General features: G+C 39.7%; 2 protein-coding genes across 2 annotated transcripts; both read left to right on the forward strand.

Moving 5' to 3' along the window:
- Positions 1-1,179: 1,179 nt before the first annotated feature.
- Positions 1,180-1,596, forward strand: LOC149393137 (uncharacterized). Its single transcript, XM_089617915.1, has one exon. It carries the CDS (start codon positions 1,180-1,182, stop codon positions 1,594-1,596), a length of 417 nt encoding a protein of 138 aa, XP_089474041.1.
- A 10,229-nt stretch (positions 1,597-11,825) lies between these two features.
- On the forward strand, positions 11,826-12,242 carry LOC149393138 (uncharacterized). Its single transcript, XM_089617916.1, has one exon. It carries the CDS (start codon positions 11,826-11,828, stop codon positions 12,240-12,242), a length of 417 nt encoding a protein of 138 aa, XP_089474042.1.
- Positions 12,243-15,355: the final 3,113 nt, after the last annotated feature.

Genomic DNA, 15,355 nt, shown 5'->3' on the forward strand with positions numbered 1-15,355 from the left:
CATGAATATCTCGAAAATTGAGAAGGTCATATGCGCGTCTTTTGTTCTGAAGAAGGATGCACGATACTGGTGGGAGACAGTATCAGCTGGAAGAGACACACACGCTATATCTTGGGAGGACTTCATCGAGGAGTTCAACAATAAGTATTTCAACATGCGAGCGATGAACACTCAGCAGAAGGAGTTTTCAGAGTTGAAGCAATGGACGATGACTGTGACTAAAGCTGTTAGTAAGTTCAATCAATTGGCCAGACTGTGTCCTCACTTGGTTCCAACAGAGACAGAAAGAGTTAGGAGGATAATGGGAATGTTCCGACTGGAATTGGACTTAGCCATTGAAAGTGGAAGTCAGCCACCTACCACAGTAGCAGACTACCTCAAACATGACATGCGAGCTGAGTACCGCTTGATCCAAGTAAAGGAGGAACGAGCCCAGTTTTACAAGACTCGAAAAGAGGAGAAAGGTCAAAACATAGGACCCAACAACAGGAAGCCAAACCAATAAGGAAATCCCCAACCTAATCAGAACAGTCAAGGCTTCAAGGCACAAGCCCAAGGAATGGGAAGAAAAGAAACTATCCTAGAAATAATGGTAACGCCAATAGCAAGGTCGAGGTAGAGGGAACGACCTTTTCAGTATCCAAGACTTATGGAAAGATGCATCCTGGAGAGTGCCGGAAGGGAACCATAACATGTTTCAAGTATGGTCAGCCTGGTCACTTTCTCAAAGATTGTCCGAAATTAAATTCCTCTCAGAATGGACAATATCAATAGCACAACTCGAATGGACGACTCAACTTCATGCAATATGTCGTCGAAGGGCCACATATTTTCTAGGATCGACTAGAAGCACCTCCAACAACTGAGACCACACCGCCACCTCAAGGTCGCATCTACGCTTACACCGACACTAATGCTCTAGCCAACTCTTCGAATGTGGTAGTAGGTCAGCTTCCTATAGCTCCTTTTGATGCTTTAGTATTGTTTGACTCTAGTGCTACGCATTGCTTTATTTCGTTAGAGCTAGCTAGGAAATTAGACAATAGTATAGAGAAAACTAGGAAAGTTTTTAGGACGGCACTACCGTTCGGGGATGTCCTATTATCAGAGTACATTTTTAAAAGAGTACCAATAATAATTAGTAAATATGAGTTAAAGATCGATTTTATCATCTTGTAGATGACCGATTTTGATGCCATTTTGGGAATGGACTTTCTGGATGAGAATAATGCGGTAATTGATTGTCGAAGAAAGAGGGTGACCTTTAAACCAACTTTGGGAAGAGGATTCACTTTCATGGGAAGACCGCTCAAGAAGCAAAAGATGATGATGTCTGCATTACAAGCTAGAAGATTGCTAAGTAAAGGTAGCTATGGATTCCTAGCATCAGTTGTGGACAAGACTAAGGATGTAGAAGCAACTCCTAACGACGTGCTAGTGGTGAGGGATTATGAAGATGTTTTTTCTGAAGAATTAGCAGGCTTAGCTCCAGAGCGTGAGATTTCTTTTAAGATTGAATTACTACCTGCTATGGGACCGATCTCTAAGGCCCCCTACCGAATGGCACCAGCCAAACTCAAGGAACTACAAACATAACTTCAAGAGTTGTTGGATAAAGGATTTATTCGCCCAAGTCATTCACCATGGGGTGCACCGGTTTTATTAGTGAAGAAGAAGGATGGATCTTTCCGTATGTGCATCAACTACAAAGAGCTTAACAAGGTTACCGTCAAGAACAAGTATCCGCTTCCTAAGATTGATGACTTGTTTGACCAACTCAAGGGAGCGAAGGTATTCTCGAAGATTGACTTACGATCTGTCTATCATCAATCACGTGTCAAAGAGGACGCCATTCCAAACACTGCTTTTCGCACCTGCTACGGTCATTACGAGTTCACTGTCATGCCTTTTGTACTCACTAATGCCCCAGCAACATTCATGGATATGATGAATAGGATCTTTAGCGACGTCTTGGATAAATTTGTAATTGTCTTCATTGATGACATTCTGATTTACTCTAAGAGTGTCGAAGATCACGAAGAGCACCCGAGACTTGCACTTCATACATTGAAACGACATCAACTATATGCCAACTTCTCAAAGTGTGAGTTTTGGCTGGATATGGTTCATTTCCTTGGTCACGTGGTTTCTAAGGATGGGATCTCCGTTGACCCTTCCAAGATAGAATCCGTCAATGATTGGAAACTGCCTCAAAGTGTGACAGAGATCAGGAGTTTTCTGGGTCTAGTAGGCTACTATAGAAGATTTGTTGAAGGGTTTTCTACATTAGTTGCTCCACTCACCGCCCTCACAAAGAAAGATAAGAAGTATGAGTGGACTGAGAAATGTGAAGAGAGTTTTCGCGAGTTGAAGAGAAGACTCACCGCCGCGCCAATCCTTATAGTTCCTAAAATTGGAGAACCTTTGTCTATTTACAACGATGGGTCAAAGACAGGTCTTGGTGCTGTGTTAATGCAAAATGACAAAGTAGTCGCCTATGCATCACGACAACTCTAAAATCATGAGGAAAATTATCCTACTCATGATTTGGAGTTAGCCGCTATGGTTTTTGCCCTCAAGATTTGGAGACACTACCTGTATGGTGTTCGGTGTGAGATATTTACCGATCATAAGAGCTTAAAATATATTTTCACTGAAAAGGAGTTGAACATGAGGCAAAGAAGATGGCTAGAATTGGTTAAGGACTACGACTGTGGTATCCATTACCACCTCGGAAAGGCAAACGTGGTAGCAAATGCCTTAAGTAGGAAGGACTACGATTGTGTTATCCATTACCACCTCGGAAAGGCAAACGTGGTAGCAGATGCCTTAAGTAGGAAGGATTAGGCTAGGCTATCGATGATGCGAGCATTATCTCCTCAACTCACAAATGAAATCAACAATTTGTGAGTTGAAATTGTCACACAAGGATTAGCCAATATGACCTTACAGTCAGATCTTTTTGAGAGGATCAAAGTGTTGGAATTGATCTAGGGTTTAAGAAAAAGTTTAACGCTTCGTTAAGCGGCGGAATTTTAAAAAATTTCTTTTTCAAGTAAAACAGTTTTTACTAACGCAAGCACATGTAAACAAAAACTAATATGAGCATAAAAGATTATTAACCTTTTTAGAAGCTTGAACATTGAGAAGCTTTTGGAAAAGGTTTCAACGTTCGTCTCCCTCGCAGCACGTCTCTCTTCATTTCCTCGTTAACTCGAGCAACCACAAAAGTTTCTATCACTAAATCACTCAAGATAAAAAAGAATTAGTGTGTGGGCACTTTTAAACACTACGACTTAAGAACGAGTCTTGAAGTCGCAGAGCCAAACACTAGGTCAAATGAGGACCTAGGTGTCAAAACAAAAACCGAAAATTAACTAGAGAGAGAGAGAGAGAGGATCGACCAAGTTCTAGAGAGAGAGTCTCTCAAATCTCTTAAACTTGGATGAATGAAATGTGTGGAATTAGACTCCTATTTATAGGAGAGGTCTCACCTTCAATAAGGTAGTTTCCTCTTCTATAGAATATCACATATTGATGAGCCAATTTCCTCTTTTTTTCCATGACGTACACGGCCAAGGCTTGCCAAGCAAGTCCTTGGATTTGTTTCCTCTTTTATTTGCTTCTCCCTTGACCCATGTGGCCGAAATTCCCTATGCATGTGTGGGAAATTTGTTTCCTCTTTTTCTTTTGGCAAGTATCATGATACATTTATGCACAAAATATTCTCTCTTTCTTTGGGTATGTTGGGCGCCTACTTCACTCTAGAAGGAGCTTCTAGAAGCTTCTTCATTTGTTCATGACAACATGAGAAATGCCGATTAAGAATTTTCAATAAAATTCTTATGAAATGAAATTAATCCACAAGGCCCAATAAATCTAATTTTGGCCGAGTGATGCATGTCATCAAATGACCATGTAAAAAAATTTATTGACATTCATTTCATCCTATGTCTCAAAAGACAAAAATACCCTTTTGACAATTTTCGTTCTTGTTTTGACTTAGCTTCCAATTTAACTATTCCTACTCGATGTGATTCGTGACAGTGACCTCATGGATCCAAATGAACAAAGCTTGAGCTAAACACTTGGACTCAAAAGTTCACAAAACCTATTCTAAGTTTAGCTTAATGTCAACTGACTCCACTAAAGAGTTGACACTGAAAATCTCTCGGTTCAAATGAATTTATTTTCTACTCAAGAATTCAACCTAATTGTAATGAGTGGATCCACATAATATTATCAATATTTACCCTTCATGGATATCATCAACTAGTCGGAATTTACAAAATTACCATTTTACCGTTCTAGCTGTTATTTCCTCAACTCCTTTGTCGCTTGTGAATAAGTTAGAAACAATGTATTGACGAGGAGCTAACAACTCACATTGTTTCATCCAAAAGAGTCAAGACTCAATTTGGACACTGGCCAGTTCATTTATTCACACTCCAAGGAACAAAGCATGAGGTGATATACATTGCATTTCAGTAATATTGTACATGAATTCCATATCTATGAGAACTTCACAAAGCTACTCATGACATTCTCACAACTTAGTACTTCACCAATAGGCCCTGTCCGGAATCACTATCCCTGTCCGGAATCACATAGTGAGTCCGAACTCTGACTTTCTCAAATGAGAATACGTAAACTGTGAAATGGCATGTCTCATTTCAGGATTAAGGTAAGCACGATTCAATTCATACGTAGTGACTTCGAGACATAAGAGGTTAAATGGTTTGTTCTTATCTTGTCTCTAGAAGTGCACAGGTCAATTCAGTACCTTCGGAAGATACCTAAAAGAACTATAGAGTCTCCAACTCTCAATGCCTCATAACCAGACAACATAGATTCTTCTAACAATCATACTGAGGTCAATAGTCCTTTGACCCTTAGATTGCGAATTTATCATTTTAAGCAAACTATGAAGAATTTGTTCATGCAAATCTACATTTGTCTCTTCGTAAGTTGTTTAGTTTGTTTATGGACTAAAGACTAATATTTTGTCATAAAGCTTCAAACAGACAAGGAAGAATGAATGAACGTTTCAACTTTTTATTAATGAATAAGCAATTACAAGCGAGAGTCTTCATGAGACTTTATTACATCAAATGTACAATATAAAGACTACAACTCTTCTTGTGGGAACCATTGACAACAAACTCCCACTTGACTCAAAGAAGATGTGTGTAGTCCTTCATGCCTAATCCCTCTCGATGTTGGTCGAAGACCTTGTTCGCTAGGGCCTTGGTGAATGGATCTGCTAGAGATTTACTTTACCTTCACATCTCCGCGCTGCACGATCTCTCGGATCAAATGGTATTTCCTCTCAATATGCTTAGAGCGCTTATGGCTTCGAGGTTCCTTTGAGTTAGCGACAACCCCACTATTATCACAATAAACGGTCATGGGCTCGTCGACGTTTGGAACGACTTCCAAATACTTAAGGAATTTTCTAAGCCATACAGCCTCTTTGGATGCTTCACAAGCAGTCACATATTCTGCTTCCATTGTGGAGTCAGCAATGCAAGATTGCTTAACACTCCTCCACACAACAGCTCCACCATTAAGGATGAACACAGATCCCGAAGTGGATTTCTTGGAATCCTTATCCGCTTGAAAATCGGAGTCGGTATATCTCGTCATAGTCAGGTCAGTACCTGAGTATGTAAGCATCAAGTTCCTAGTTCTTCGAAGATACTTAAGAACATGCTTAACAGCAATCCAGTGCTCGGATCCAGGGTTGGATTGGAAACGGCTAACTACGCCAACGGCGAAACAGATGTCAGGTCTAGTGCAAAGCATAGCATACATGAGGCTTCCTACGGCAGAGGCGTAAGGAATTTTCCTCATGTCTTGAATCTCTTGTGCAGTCTTGGGAGATTGGTCCTTAGAGAGTGAAACTCCATGCCTAAAGGGTGTTTGGCCCTTCTTGGAGTCTTGCATCGAGAAGCAATCCATCACCTTATCAATATAAGATGCTTGAGAGAGTGACAGGGTCCGTTTTTTCCTATCTCGAAAGATTTGGATCCCCAGAATGTACGCGGCTTCTCCTAGATCATTCATGTCGAATTGATTTGCTAGCCAGACCTTAACCTCAGATAATTTACCCACATCGTTACCTATGAGTAATATATCATTGACATATAGTACCAGGAACACAACTTTGCCTTAGTGTATTAACTTGTAAACACAAGGCTCATCTATTGACTGTTCAAAGCCGAAGCTTTTCATAGTTTCATGGAATCTAATATTCCATGACCTAGATGCTTGCTTTAATCCATAAATGGACTTAAGCAACTCACAAACCTTGGTCTCTTTACCTTCTTCCACGAAACCGTCTGGTTGAGCCATGTAAATGCGCTCGTCAAGAATGCCATTCAGGAAGGCTATCTTGACATCCATTTCTAGATCTCATAGTCGAGAGCTGCAGCTACGGATAGGAGTATGCGGATGGATTTAAGCATCGCGACTGGCGAGAAGGATTTTCATAGTCAATCCCTTCATGTTGGGTATAACCCTTCGCCACAAGTCGTGCTTTGAACGTCTCGACGTTCCCATCAGGACCCTTTTTCTTCTTGTATATCCACTTACGCCCTACGGGTTTAATCCCTTCAGGAAGGTCTACAAGTTTCCAGACTTTGTTGACATACATCGAGTGCATCTCAACTTTCATGGCGTTAAGCCAAAGGTTTGATTCAGAACAAGCCATCGCTTGGCTATAGGAAACAGGATCATCCATGTCAGAGACGGCTACGAGAGAGTCTGCATAGGACATGTACCTGTCAGGCTTTTGAGTCGCCCTCCCGCTACGTCGAAGTATTACTTGACGAGATTCTGATGAGTTAGGTTGTGTTTCAGTTGGGGTAAGAACAGTTCTTACTGATGAGGTAGAAGCTTCCTCACCCAACTTTTCTTCAAGCACAATTTTGCTTCTAGGTTTCACGTCTTTAAAAAATTCCTCCTCAAGGAAACGAGCATTCGTGCTAACGAAAGTCTTATCTTCCTCGGGACTATAGAAGATGAAACCCTTGGTTTCCTTTGGATATCCCACAAACAAGCATAATTCTGACCTACTAGCCAACTTGCTAGTCTTTTGCCTTAGCACGTGTGCAGGGCAACCCCAAATTCGGATGTGACCCAGATTTACTTTACGGCTAGTCCATCGTTCATAAGGAGTACCAGGAACCGTTTTGGACGGAACTTGGTTCAGAATATAAGCGCGGCTGTTTCGAGGGCATATCCCAAAAGGAAAGAGGGAGTGATGAGTAACTCATCATTGATCTAACCATCTCCATAAGAGTTCGGTTTCTTCTCTCTGACACTCCGTTTTGTTGAGGTGTGCCAGGTGCGGTAAGCTGAGAAGTGATATCTTCTTCTTTAAGAAAGTCATCGAACTCTCCAGACATATACTCACCACCTCGATCAGATCGAAGGGTTTTGATCACTTTGCCAGTTTGCTTTTCCACTAAAGCCCTAAAGACCTTAAATACGTTAAAGGTCTCGGATTTGTGTTTGAGCAAATAGACAAAACTATATCGCGAGTAATCATCGGTGAAGGTAACGAAGTATTCGTATCCTCCACGTGCCTGTTGGCTGAGCGGACCGCATACATCAGAATGTACTAGCTCCAGCAACTCAGTGGCTCTTCGACCCTTATCGGAGAAAGGTCACTTAGTCATTTTTCCTTCTATGCAGGATTCACAAGTAGGTAGTGAACCTATTGCAGAGGCTTGGAGTGGACCGTCTCTCACAAGTCTCTTAATCCTATCTAGACTGATATGACCAAGTCTTAAGTGCCAGAGGTATGTTGATTTTGTTAGATTGAATGACTCAGAAAGTTTGATCCTCTTTCGCTCCCTAACTAGATCGTTATCTATTTCGATGTCTAAAAGAGAAGGTTGAGTGGGATAGATGTAGAAAAGAGCATTCTTCATACATTCATCAGTGACAAAAGAATTATCAGGAAACGAAATACAAATTTAATTCTTAATGAACTTTAAACAATAATCTTGCTCAAGAAGACGAGCAACAGATATTAAGTTCTTCCCAAAGGTAGGAACACAATAAACATTATTCAAGTTTAAAGTGCGGTCTTCAAAAGACAGCGTCACGGATCCCACAGCTTTCGCGGACACCAGGCTCTCATCACCCCATTTGAAACAGAACTCACCTTCCTCTAAGTCTTTGATTTTCTTGAAACCAATCAAGGAACAACAAATATGGTTAGTAGCAGCGGAGTCAAGAATCCACGTTAATACATTATCAGCTACTAAGCATGCTTCGGTAACTAGTACAATATTATGTTCCTTTGCTTTGAGATAGGCAGGGCAGTTCTTTTTATTGGCATTGTGAGGTCTCCTCTCAGTTCCAGAGGCGGAGGCCTTTTGCTTAGTAGCATGTGCCTCTCCTTGATTCCTCTTTCTCTTAGTGAGACCTACAGCAGTGTGAAGTTCCTTCATGAGCTTGGTAACAGTGTACTCTAGCTTGTTTATGGAGTAGTTCATCTTGGAGGTATCAAGAGATGCGGGGAGAGTTTCTAAGATCATATCTATGACATTCTTCCCATCAATCTCAGATCTTAGGATTTCCATTTTATTCAGAAAACTAATGATCAGTATCATAAAGTCTCCAATAGGAGTCCTAGCCTTCATATGACAGTTCATAAACTGTCGGACTGCTTGTTGCCTTGCTTGACGCCTTTGCCCTCTAAACATCTCATGGAGATTGTTGAGCATGTCGGCGGCAGTCTCGATGCCACGATGTTGTTGTTGCAACACATTTTTCATTGATGCTAAGATATAGCATCTCGCAATCTCATCGGATCGAAGCCAGACCGCTAAGGCGTCTTTGCCCTCTTGAGTCGAATCATCATTCGTCAGAGGAGGACACGGGGTGGTGAGTACCCATTTGTGCTTGTTAACGGTAACTACTATGTCGAGGTTATGTTTCGAATCTACGTAGTTTTCATTTTCGAGTTTGTTCGAGGAAAGGATGATCGAGAGAGTGTTGAGAGACATGTTGCTTAATTAAGTTGAAACAAGTTTATGATTAGTCTTTGGTTTAGGATTTAAGTTTTTAAACATTTGATAAAATCCAAAGGTGTTATAAACTAAACGATAATTTACTCCTTCGAGGGAAGGCCGCAAAAAATCTCCATTTATAAGTAAATGACACATCATTAATGTTTAGCCAAGATGTCAATATACCAATTTTGACTAGCCACCTTTTAAATTAGTTTGATCACTCACATCCTTTCGCAGGGCCTCGAGGGAGGATTACTAGGGATTGAGTCTAAGTGTGTAACCAACCACTTAGTCCAAAAGATTGACTTTGAGAAACAATCCGCCGAGGGGAGGTCTTGTCTCATTGTCTCACTTTCGAATTTAGCTCATTGAGCAATGATCAGTGCAAAGCGCCCTTGAGTACTCTTATTTAAGAGAGGGCCACGAGGGTGACTCTTAGTCTAGCGACAATTGCACTTTTCATTAGTGTAGGGGATCGTGGGTTACAAACAACAGATATAACCCTCCCACTTATTTTTTGGAGTTGGTACATCGACTCTTATAAGTTCGGAAACGGTTTTCCTAGTTATAGAGCGATAGAGCGGACAACTAGAAAAGAATCCTAGATTTTCATGTTCAGAGAAGTGTTAGTGCATAAAGGCACAAGGGACATACTCGGATCATTTCCTATTTTCTATTTCGGGAAAGTGCATGAGGGAAGTGTGAACTTCAACTCACTCGAACACTTGAAAGTTTGAGATTACACATCTTTTTATTTTTCGGCTTGTCTACAAGGAGACCTCAAACTCAAATTTTCAAGAGCATATAGATTTTGAACATATGTGATATAGATATAGTTTTGAAAACATTTTGAAAACTTATTTGATTTGGATGACAAAATATTTTCAAGTTTGAAAACGAAAACGGTTTTTCAAAATTCAAACTAGTTTTGTAAAAATTCAATTTCAATTAAACTTTCAAAAATCAAAACATTTTAATCTTAACACATCATGTTTATAATCATATGAAAAACATTTTTCTCAAGAAAATTTTCTCATTAGAGTTCTATAACTCATTGTAGTGGGGTTTGAAAATCCGGATTTCTAAAAAACTGGAGTTTCAGCACAGCCGCGCACCTCGGAGTAAAATCACCATAACTGGCGGCTGCGATGTCCTTTTGACCTAAAACCAATCGCATTGGAAAGAGGAAAGACAGAGATTTAATTTGATTCGAGAATCATTAAATTTAGATTCTTGAGCAGAGAGTTATGCCACATTTACTGCGGGTTTTACTCCAGTTCGAAGGAAAAGAAATAATTACAGTTCGGTCTTTTTAGGTGCGAAAAAGAATCGAGTATAACCGAACGTTTTAGGAAGTTGTTAAGGCTTTTATTTATGTTTTATTAACATGGTAATAACATGATATAAAAGAAATAACAACAAGCATAAAACGATTCAAGTAAATAAAAGAAACTAGTAAGACAAGAAAACTAGTCACAAAATTTACTCGAAATTTTCTCAAACTTAAAAACACGATTTTTAATGTAAAAAATTAAGAACTCTTAGAACTGATTCTAATGTGTTTTAATAACATCCCAAACTCATAGAAAAATAACATGATTTTTAATTTAAAGGCGAGAGCAACAAATTAAAAAAATCTAAGAAAACAATTCTAACTTGTCACAAAATTAGTAAACTTTCGATAACGATTTTCAAGCTCATATTTTTAAATACATGTACATGAATATCTTTGACCATAGCTCTTATACCATTTGTTGGAATTGATCTAGGGTTTAAGAAAAAGTTTAACGCCTCGTTAAGCGGCGGAATTTTAAAAAATTTCTTTTTCAAGTAAAACACTTTTTACTAACCTAGACAAAGAGCAAGCACATGTAAACAAAAACTAATATGAGCATAAAAGATTACTCACCTTTTTAGAAGCTTGAACGTTGAGAAGCTTTTGGAAAAGGTTGCAACGTTCGTCTCCCTCGCAGCACGTCTCTCTTCATTTCCTCGTTAACTCGAGCAACCACAAAAGTTTCTATCACTAAATCACTCAAGATAAAAAAGGGATTAGTGTGTGGGCACTTTTAAACACTACGACTTAAGAACGAGTCTTGAAGTCGCAGAGCTAAACACTAGGTCAAATGAGGACCTAGGTGCCAAAACAAAAACCAAAAATTAACTAGAGAGAGAGAGAGGATCGGCCAAGTTCTAGAGAGAGAGTCTCTCAAATCTCTTAAACTTGGATGAATGAAATGTGTGGAATGAGGCTTCTATTTATAGGAGAGGTCTCACCTTGAATAAGGTAGTTTCCTCTTCTATAGAATATCACATATTGATGAGCCAATTTCCTCTTTTCTTTCATGAGGTACACGGCCAAGGCTTGCCAAGCAAGTCCTTGGATACCAATAGCACAACTCGAATGGACGACTCAACTTCATACAAGATGTCGTCGAAGGGCGACATATTTTCTAGGATCGACTAGAAGCACCGCCAACAACTGAGACCACACCGCCACCTCAAGGTCGTATCTACGCTTACACTGACACTGATGCTCTAGCCAACTCTTCGAATGCGGTGGCAGGTCAGCTTCCTATAGCTCCTTTTGATGCTTTAGTATTGTTTGACTCTAGTGCTATGCATTGCTTTATTTCGTTAGAGCTAGCTAGGAAATTAGACAATAGTATAGAGAAAACTAGGAAAGTTTTCAGGACGGCACTACCGTCCGGGGATATCCTATTATCAGAGTACAGTTTTAAAAGAGTACCAATAATAATTAGTAAATATGAGTTAAAGATCGATTTTATCGTCTTGTAGATGAACGATTTTGATGCCATTTTGGGAATGGACTTTCTGGATGAGAATAATGTGGTAATTGATTATCGAAGAAAATGGGTGACCTTTAAACCAACTTTGGGAAGAGGATTCACTTTCACGGGAAGACCGCTCAAGAAGCAGAAGATGATGATGTCTGCATTACAAGCTAGAAGATTGCTAAGTAAAGGTAGCTATGGATTCCTAGCATCAGTTGTGGACAAGACTAAGGATGTAGAAGCAACTCCTAACGACGTGCCTGTGGTGAGGGATTATGTAGATGTTTTTTCTGAAGAATTACCAGGCTTAGCTCCAGAGCGTGAGATTTCTTTTAAGATTGGATTACTACCTGCTATGGGACCGATCTCTAAGGCCCCCTACCGAATGGCACCAGCCAAACTCAAGGAACTACAAACATAACTTCAAGAGTTGTTGGATAAAGGATTTATTCGCCCAAATCATTCACCATGGGGAGCACCGGTTTTATTAGTGAAGAAGAAGGATGGATCTTTCCGTATGTGCATCAACTACAAAGAGCTTAACAAGGTTACCGTCAAGAACAAGTATCCTCTTCCTAAGATTGATGACTTGTTTGACCAACTCAAGGGAGCGAAGGTATTCTCGAAGATTGACTTACGATCTGTCTATCATCAATCACGTGTCAAAGAGGAAGACATTCCAAACACTGCTTTTCGCACCTGCTACGGTCATTACGAGTTCACTGTCATGCCTTTTGTACTCACTAATGCCCCAGCAACATTCATGGATATGATGAATAGGATCTTTAGCGACGTCTTGGATATATTTGTAATTGTCTTCATTGATGACATTCTGATTTACTCTAAGAGTGTCGAAGATCACGAAGAGCACCTGAGAGTTGCACTTCATACATTGAAACGACATCAACTATATGCCAACTTCTCAAAGTGTGAGTTTTGGCTAGATATGGTTCATTTCCTTGGTCACGTGGTTTCCAAGGATGGGATCTCCGTTGACCCTTCCAAGATAGAATCCGTCAATGATTGGAAACTGCCTCAAAGTGTGACAGAGATCAGGAGTTTTCTGGGTCTAGCAGGCTACTATAGAAGATTTGTTGAAGGGTTTTCTACATTAGCTGCTCCACTCACCGCCCTCACAAAGAAAGATAAGAAGTATGAGTGGAACGAGAAATGTGAAGAGAGTTTTCGCGAGTTGAAGAGAAGACTCACCACCGCGCCAATCCTTATAGTTCCTAAAAGTGGAGAACCTTTGTCTATTTACAACGATGGGTCAAAGACAGGTCCTGGTGCTGTGTTAATGCAAAATGACAAAGTAGTCGCCTATGCATCACGACAACTCTAAAATCATGAGGAAAATTATCATACTCATGATTTGGAGTTAGCCGCTATGGTTTTTGCCCTCAAGATTTGGAGACACTACCTGTATGGTGTTCGGTGTGAGATATTTACCGATCATAAGAGCTTAAAATATATTTTCACTGAAAAGGAGTTGAACATGAGGCAAAGAAGATGGCTAGAATTGGTTAAGGACTACGACTGTGGTATCCATTACCACCCCGGAAAGGCAAACGTGGTAGCAAATGCCTTAAGTAGGAAGGACTACGATTGTGTTATCCATTACCACCCCGGAAAGGCAAACGTGATAGCAGATGCCTTAAGTAGGAAGGATTAGGCTAGGCTATCGATGATGCGAGCATTATCTCCTCTAATCACAAATGAAATCAACAATTTGTGAGTTGAAATTGTCACACAAGGATTAGCCAATATGACCTTACAGTCAGATCTTTTTGAGAGGATCAAAGTGTTGGAATTGATCTAGGGTTTAAGAAAAAAGTTTAACGCTTCGTTAAGCGGCGGAATTTTAAAAAATTTATTTTTCAAGTAAAACAGTTTTTACTAACCTAGACAAAGAGCAAGCACATGTAAACAAAAACTAATATGAGCATAAAAGATTATTAACCTTTTTAGATGCTTGAACGTTGAGAAGCTTTTGGAAAAGGTTGCAACGTTCGTCTCCCTCGCAGCACGTCTCTCTTCATTTCCTCGTTAACTCGAGGAACCACAAAAGTTTCTATCACTAAATCACTCAAGATAAAAAGGAATTAGTGTGGGGGCACTTTTAAACACTACGATTTAAGAACGAGTCTTGAAGTCGCAGAGCTAAACACTAGGTCAAATGAGGACCTAGGTGCCAAAACAAAAACCGAAAATTAACTAGAGAGAGAGAGAGAGGATCGGCCAAGTTCTAGAGAGAGAGTCTCTCAAATCTCTTAAACTTGGATGAATGAAATGTGTGGAATTAGACTCCTATTTATAGGAGAGGTCTCACCTTCAATAAGGTAGTTTCCTCTTCTATAGAATATCACATATTGATGAGCCAATTTCCTCTTTTCTTTCTTGAGGTACATGGCCAAGGCTTGCCAGGCAAGTCCTTGGATTTGTTTCCTCTTTTATTTGCTTCTCCCTTGACCCATGTGGCCGAAATTCCCTATGCATGTGTGGGAAATTTGTTTCCTCTTTTTTCTTTTGGCAAGTATCATGATACATTTATGCACAAAATATTCTCTCTTTCTTTGGGTATGTTGGGCGCCTATTTCACTCTAGAAGGAGCTTCTAGAAGCTTCTTCATTTGTTCATGACAACATGAGAAAGGCCCATTCAGAATTTTCAATAAAATTCTTATGAAATGAAATTAATCCACAAGGCTCAATAAATCTAATTTTGGCCGAGTGATGCATGTCATCAAATGACCATGTCAAAAAATTTATTGACATTCATTTCATCCTATGTCTCAAAAGACAAAAATACCCTTTTGACAATTTTCGTTCTTGTTTTGACTTAGCTTCCAGTTTAACTATTCCTACTCGATGTGATTCGTGACAGTGACCTCATGGATCCAAATGAACAAAGCTTGAGCTAAACACTTGGACTCAAAAGTTCACAAAACCTTTTTCAAGTTTAGCTTAATGTCAACTGAATATTGTAATGAGTGGATCCACAGAATATTATCAGTGTTTTACCCTTCATGAATATCATCAGCTAGTCGGGATTTACAAAATTACCATTTTACCCTTCTAGATGTTATTTCCTCAACTCCTTTGTCGCTTGTGAATAAGTTAGAAACAATGTATTGACGAGGAGCTAACAAGTCACATTGTTTCATCCAAAAGAGTCAAGACTCAATTTGGACACTGGCCAGTTCATTTATTCACACTCCAAGGAACAAAGCATGAGGTGATATACATTGCATTTCAGTAATATTGTACATGAATTCCATATCTATGAGAACTTCACAAAGTTACTCATGACATTCTCACAACTTAGTACTTCACCGATAGGCCCTGTCCGGAATCACATAGTGAGTCTGAACTCTGACTTTCTCAAATGAGAATACGTAAGCTGTGAAATGGCATGTCTCATTTCAGGATTAAGGTAAGCACGATGCAATTCATACGTAGTGACTTCGAGACATAAGAGGTTAAATGGTTTGTTCTTATCTTGTCTCTAGAAGTGCACTGGTCAATTCAGTACCTT

This window comes from Urtica dioica, chromosome 6, assembly GCF_054948205.1.
Source record: "Urtica dioica subsp. dioica isolate 48M chromosome 6, U.dioica_male_clone48M_v1_H2, whole genome shotgun sequence".
Classification (NCBI taxonomy): domain Eukaryota; kingdom Viridiplantae; phylum Streptophyta; class Magnoliopsida; order Rosales; family Urticaceae; genus Urtica; species Urtica dioica.

Bases quoted from the DNA above. Each gene is read 5' to 3' on its own strand.
- LOC149393137 (XM_089617915.1), top strand. From the start codon at position 1,180: ATGACCGATTTTGATGCCATTTTGGGAATGGACTTTCTGGATGAGAAT.
- LOC149393138 (XM_089617916.1), top strand. From the start codon at position 11,826: ATGAACGATTTTGATGCCATTTTGGGAATGGACTTTCTGGATGAGAAT.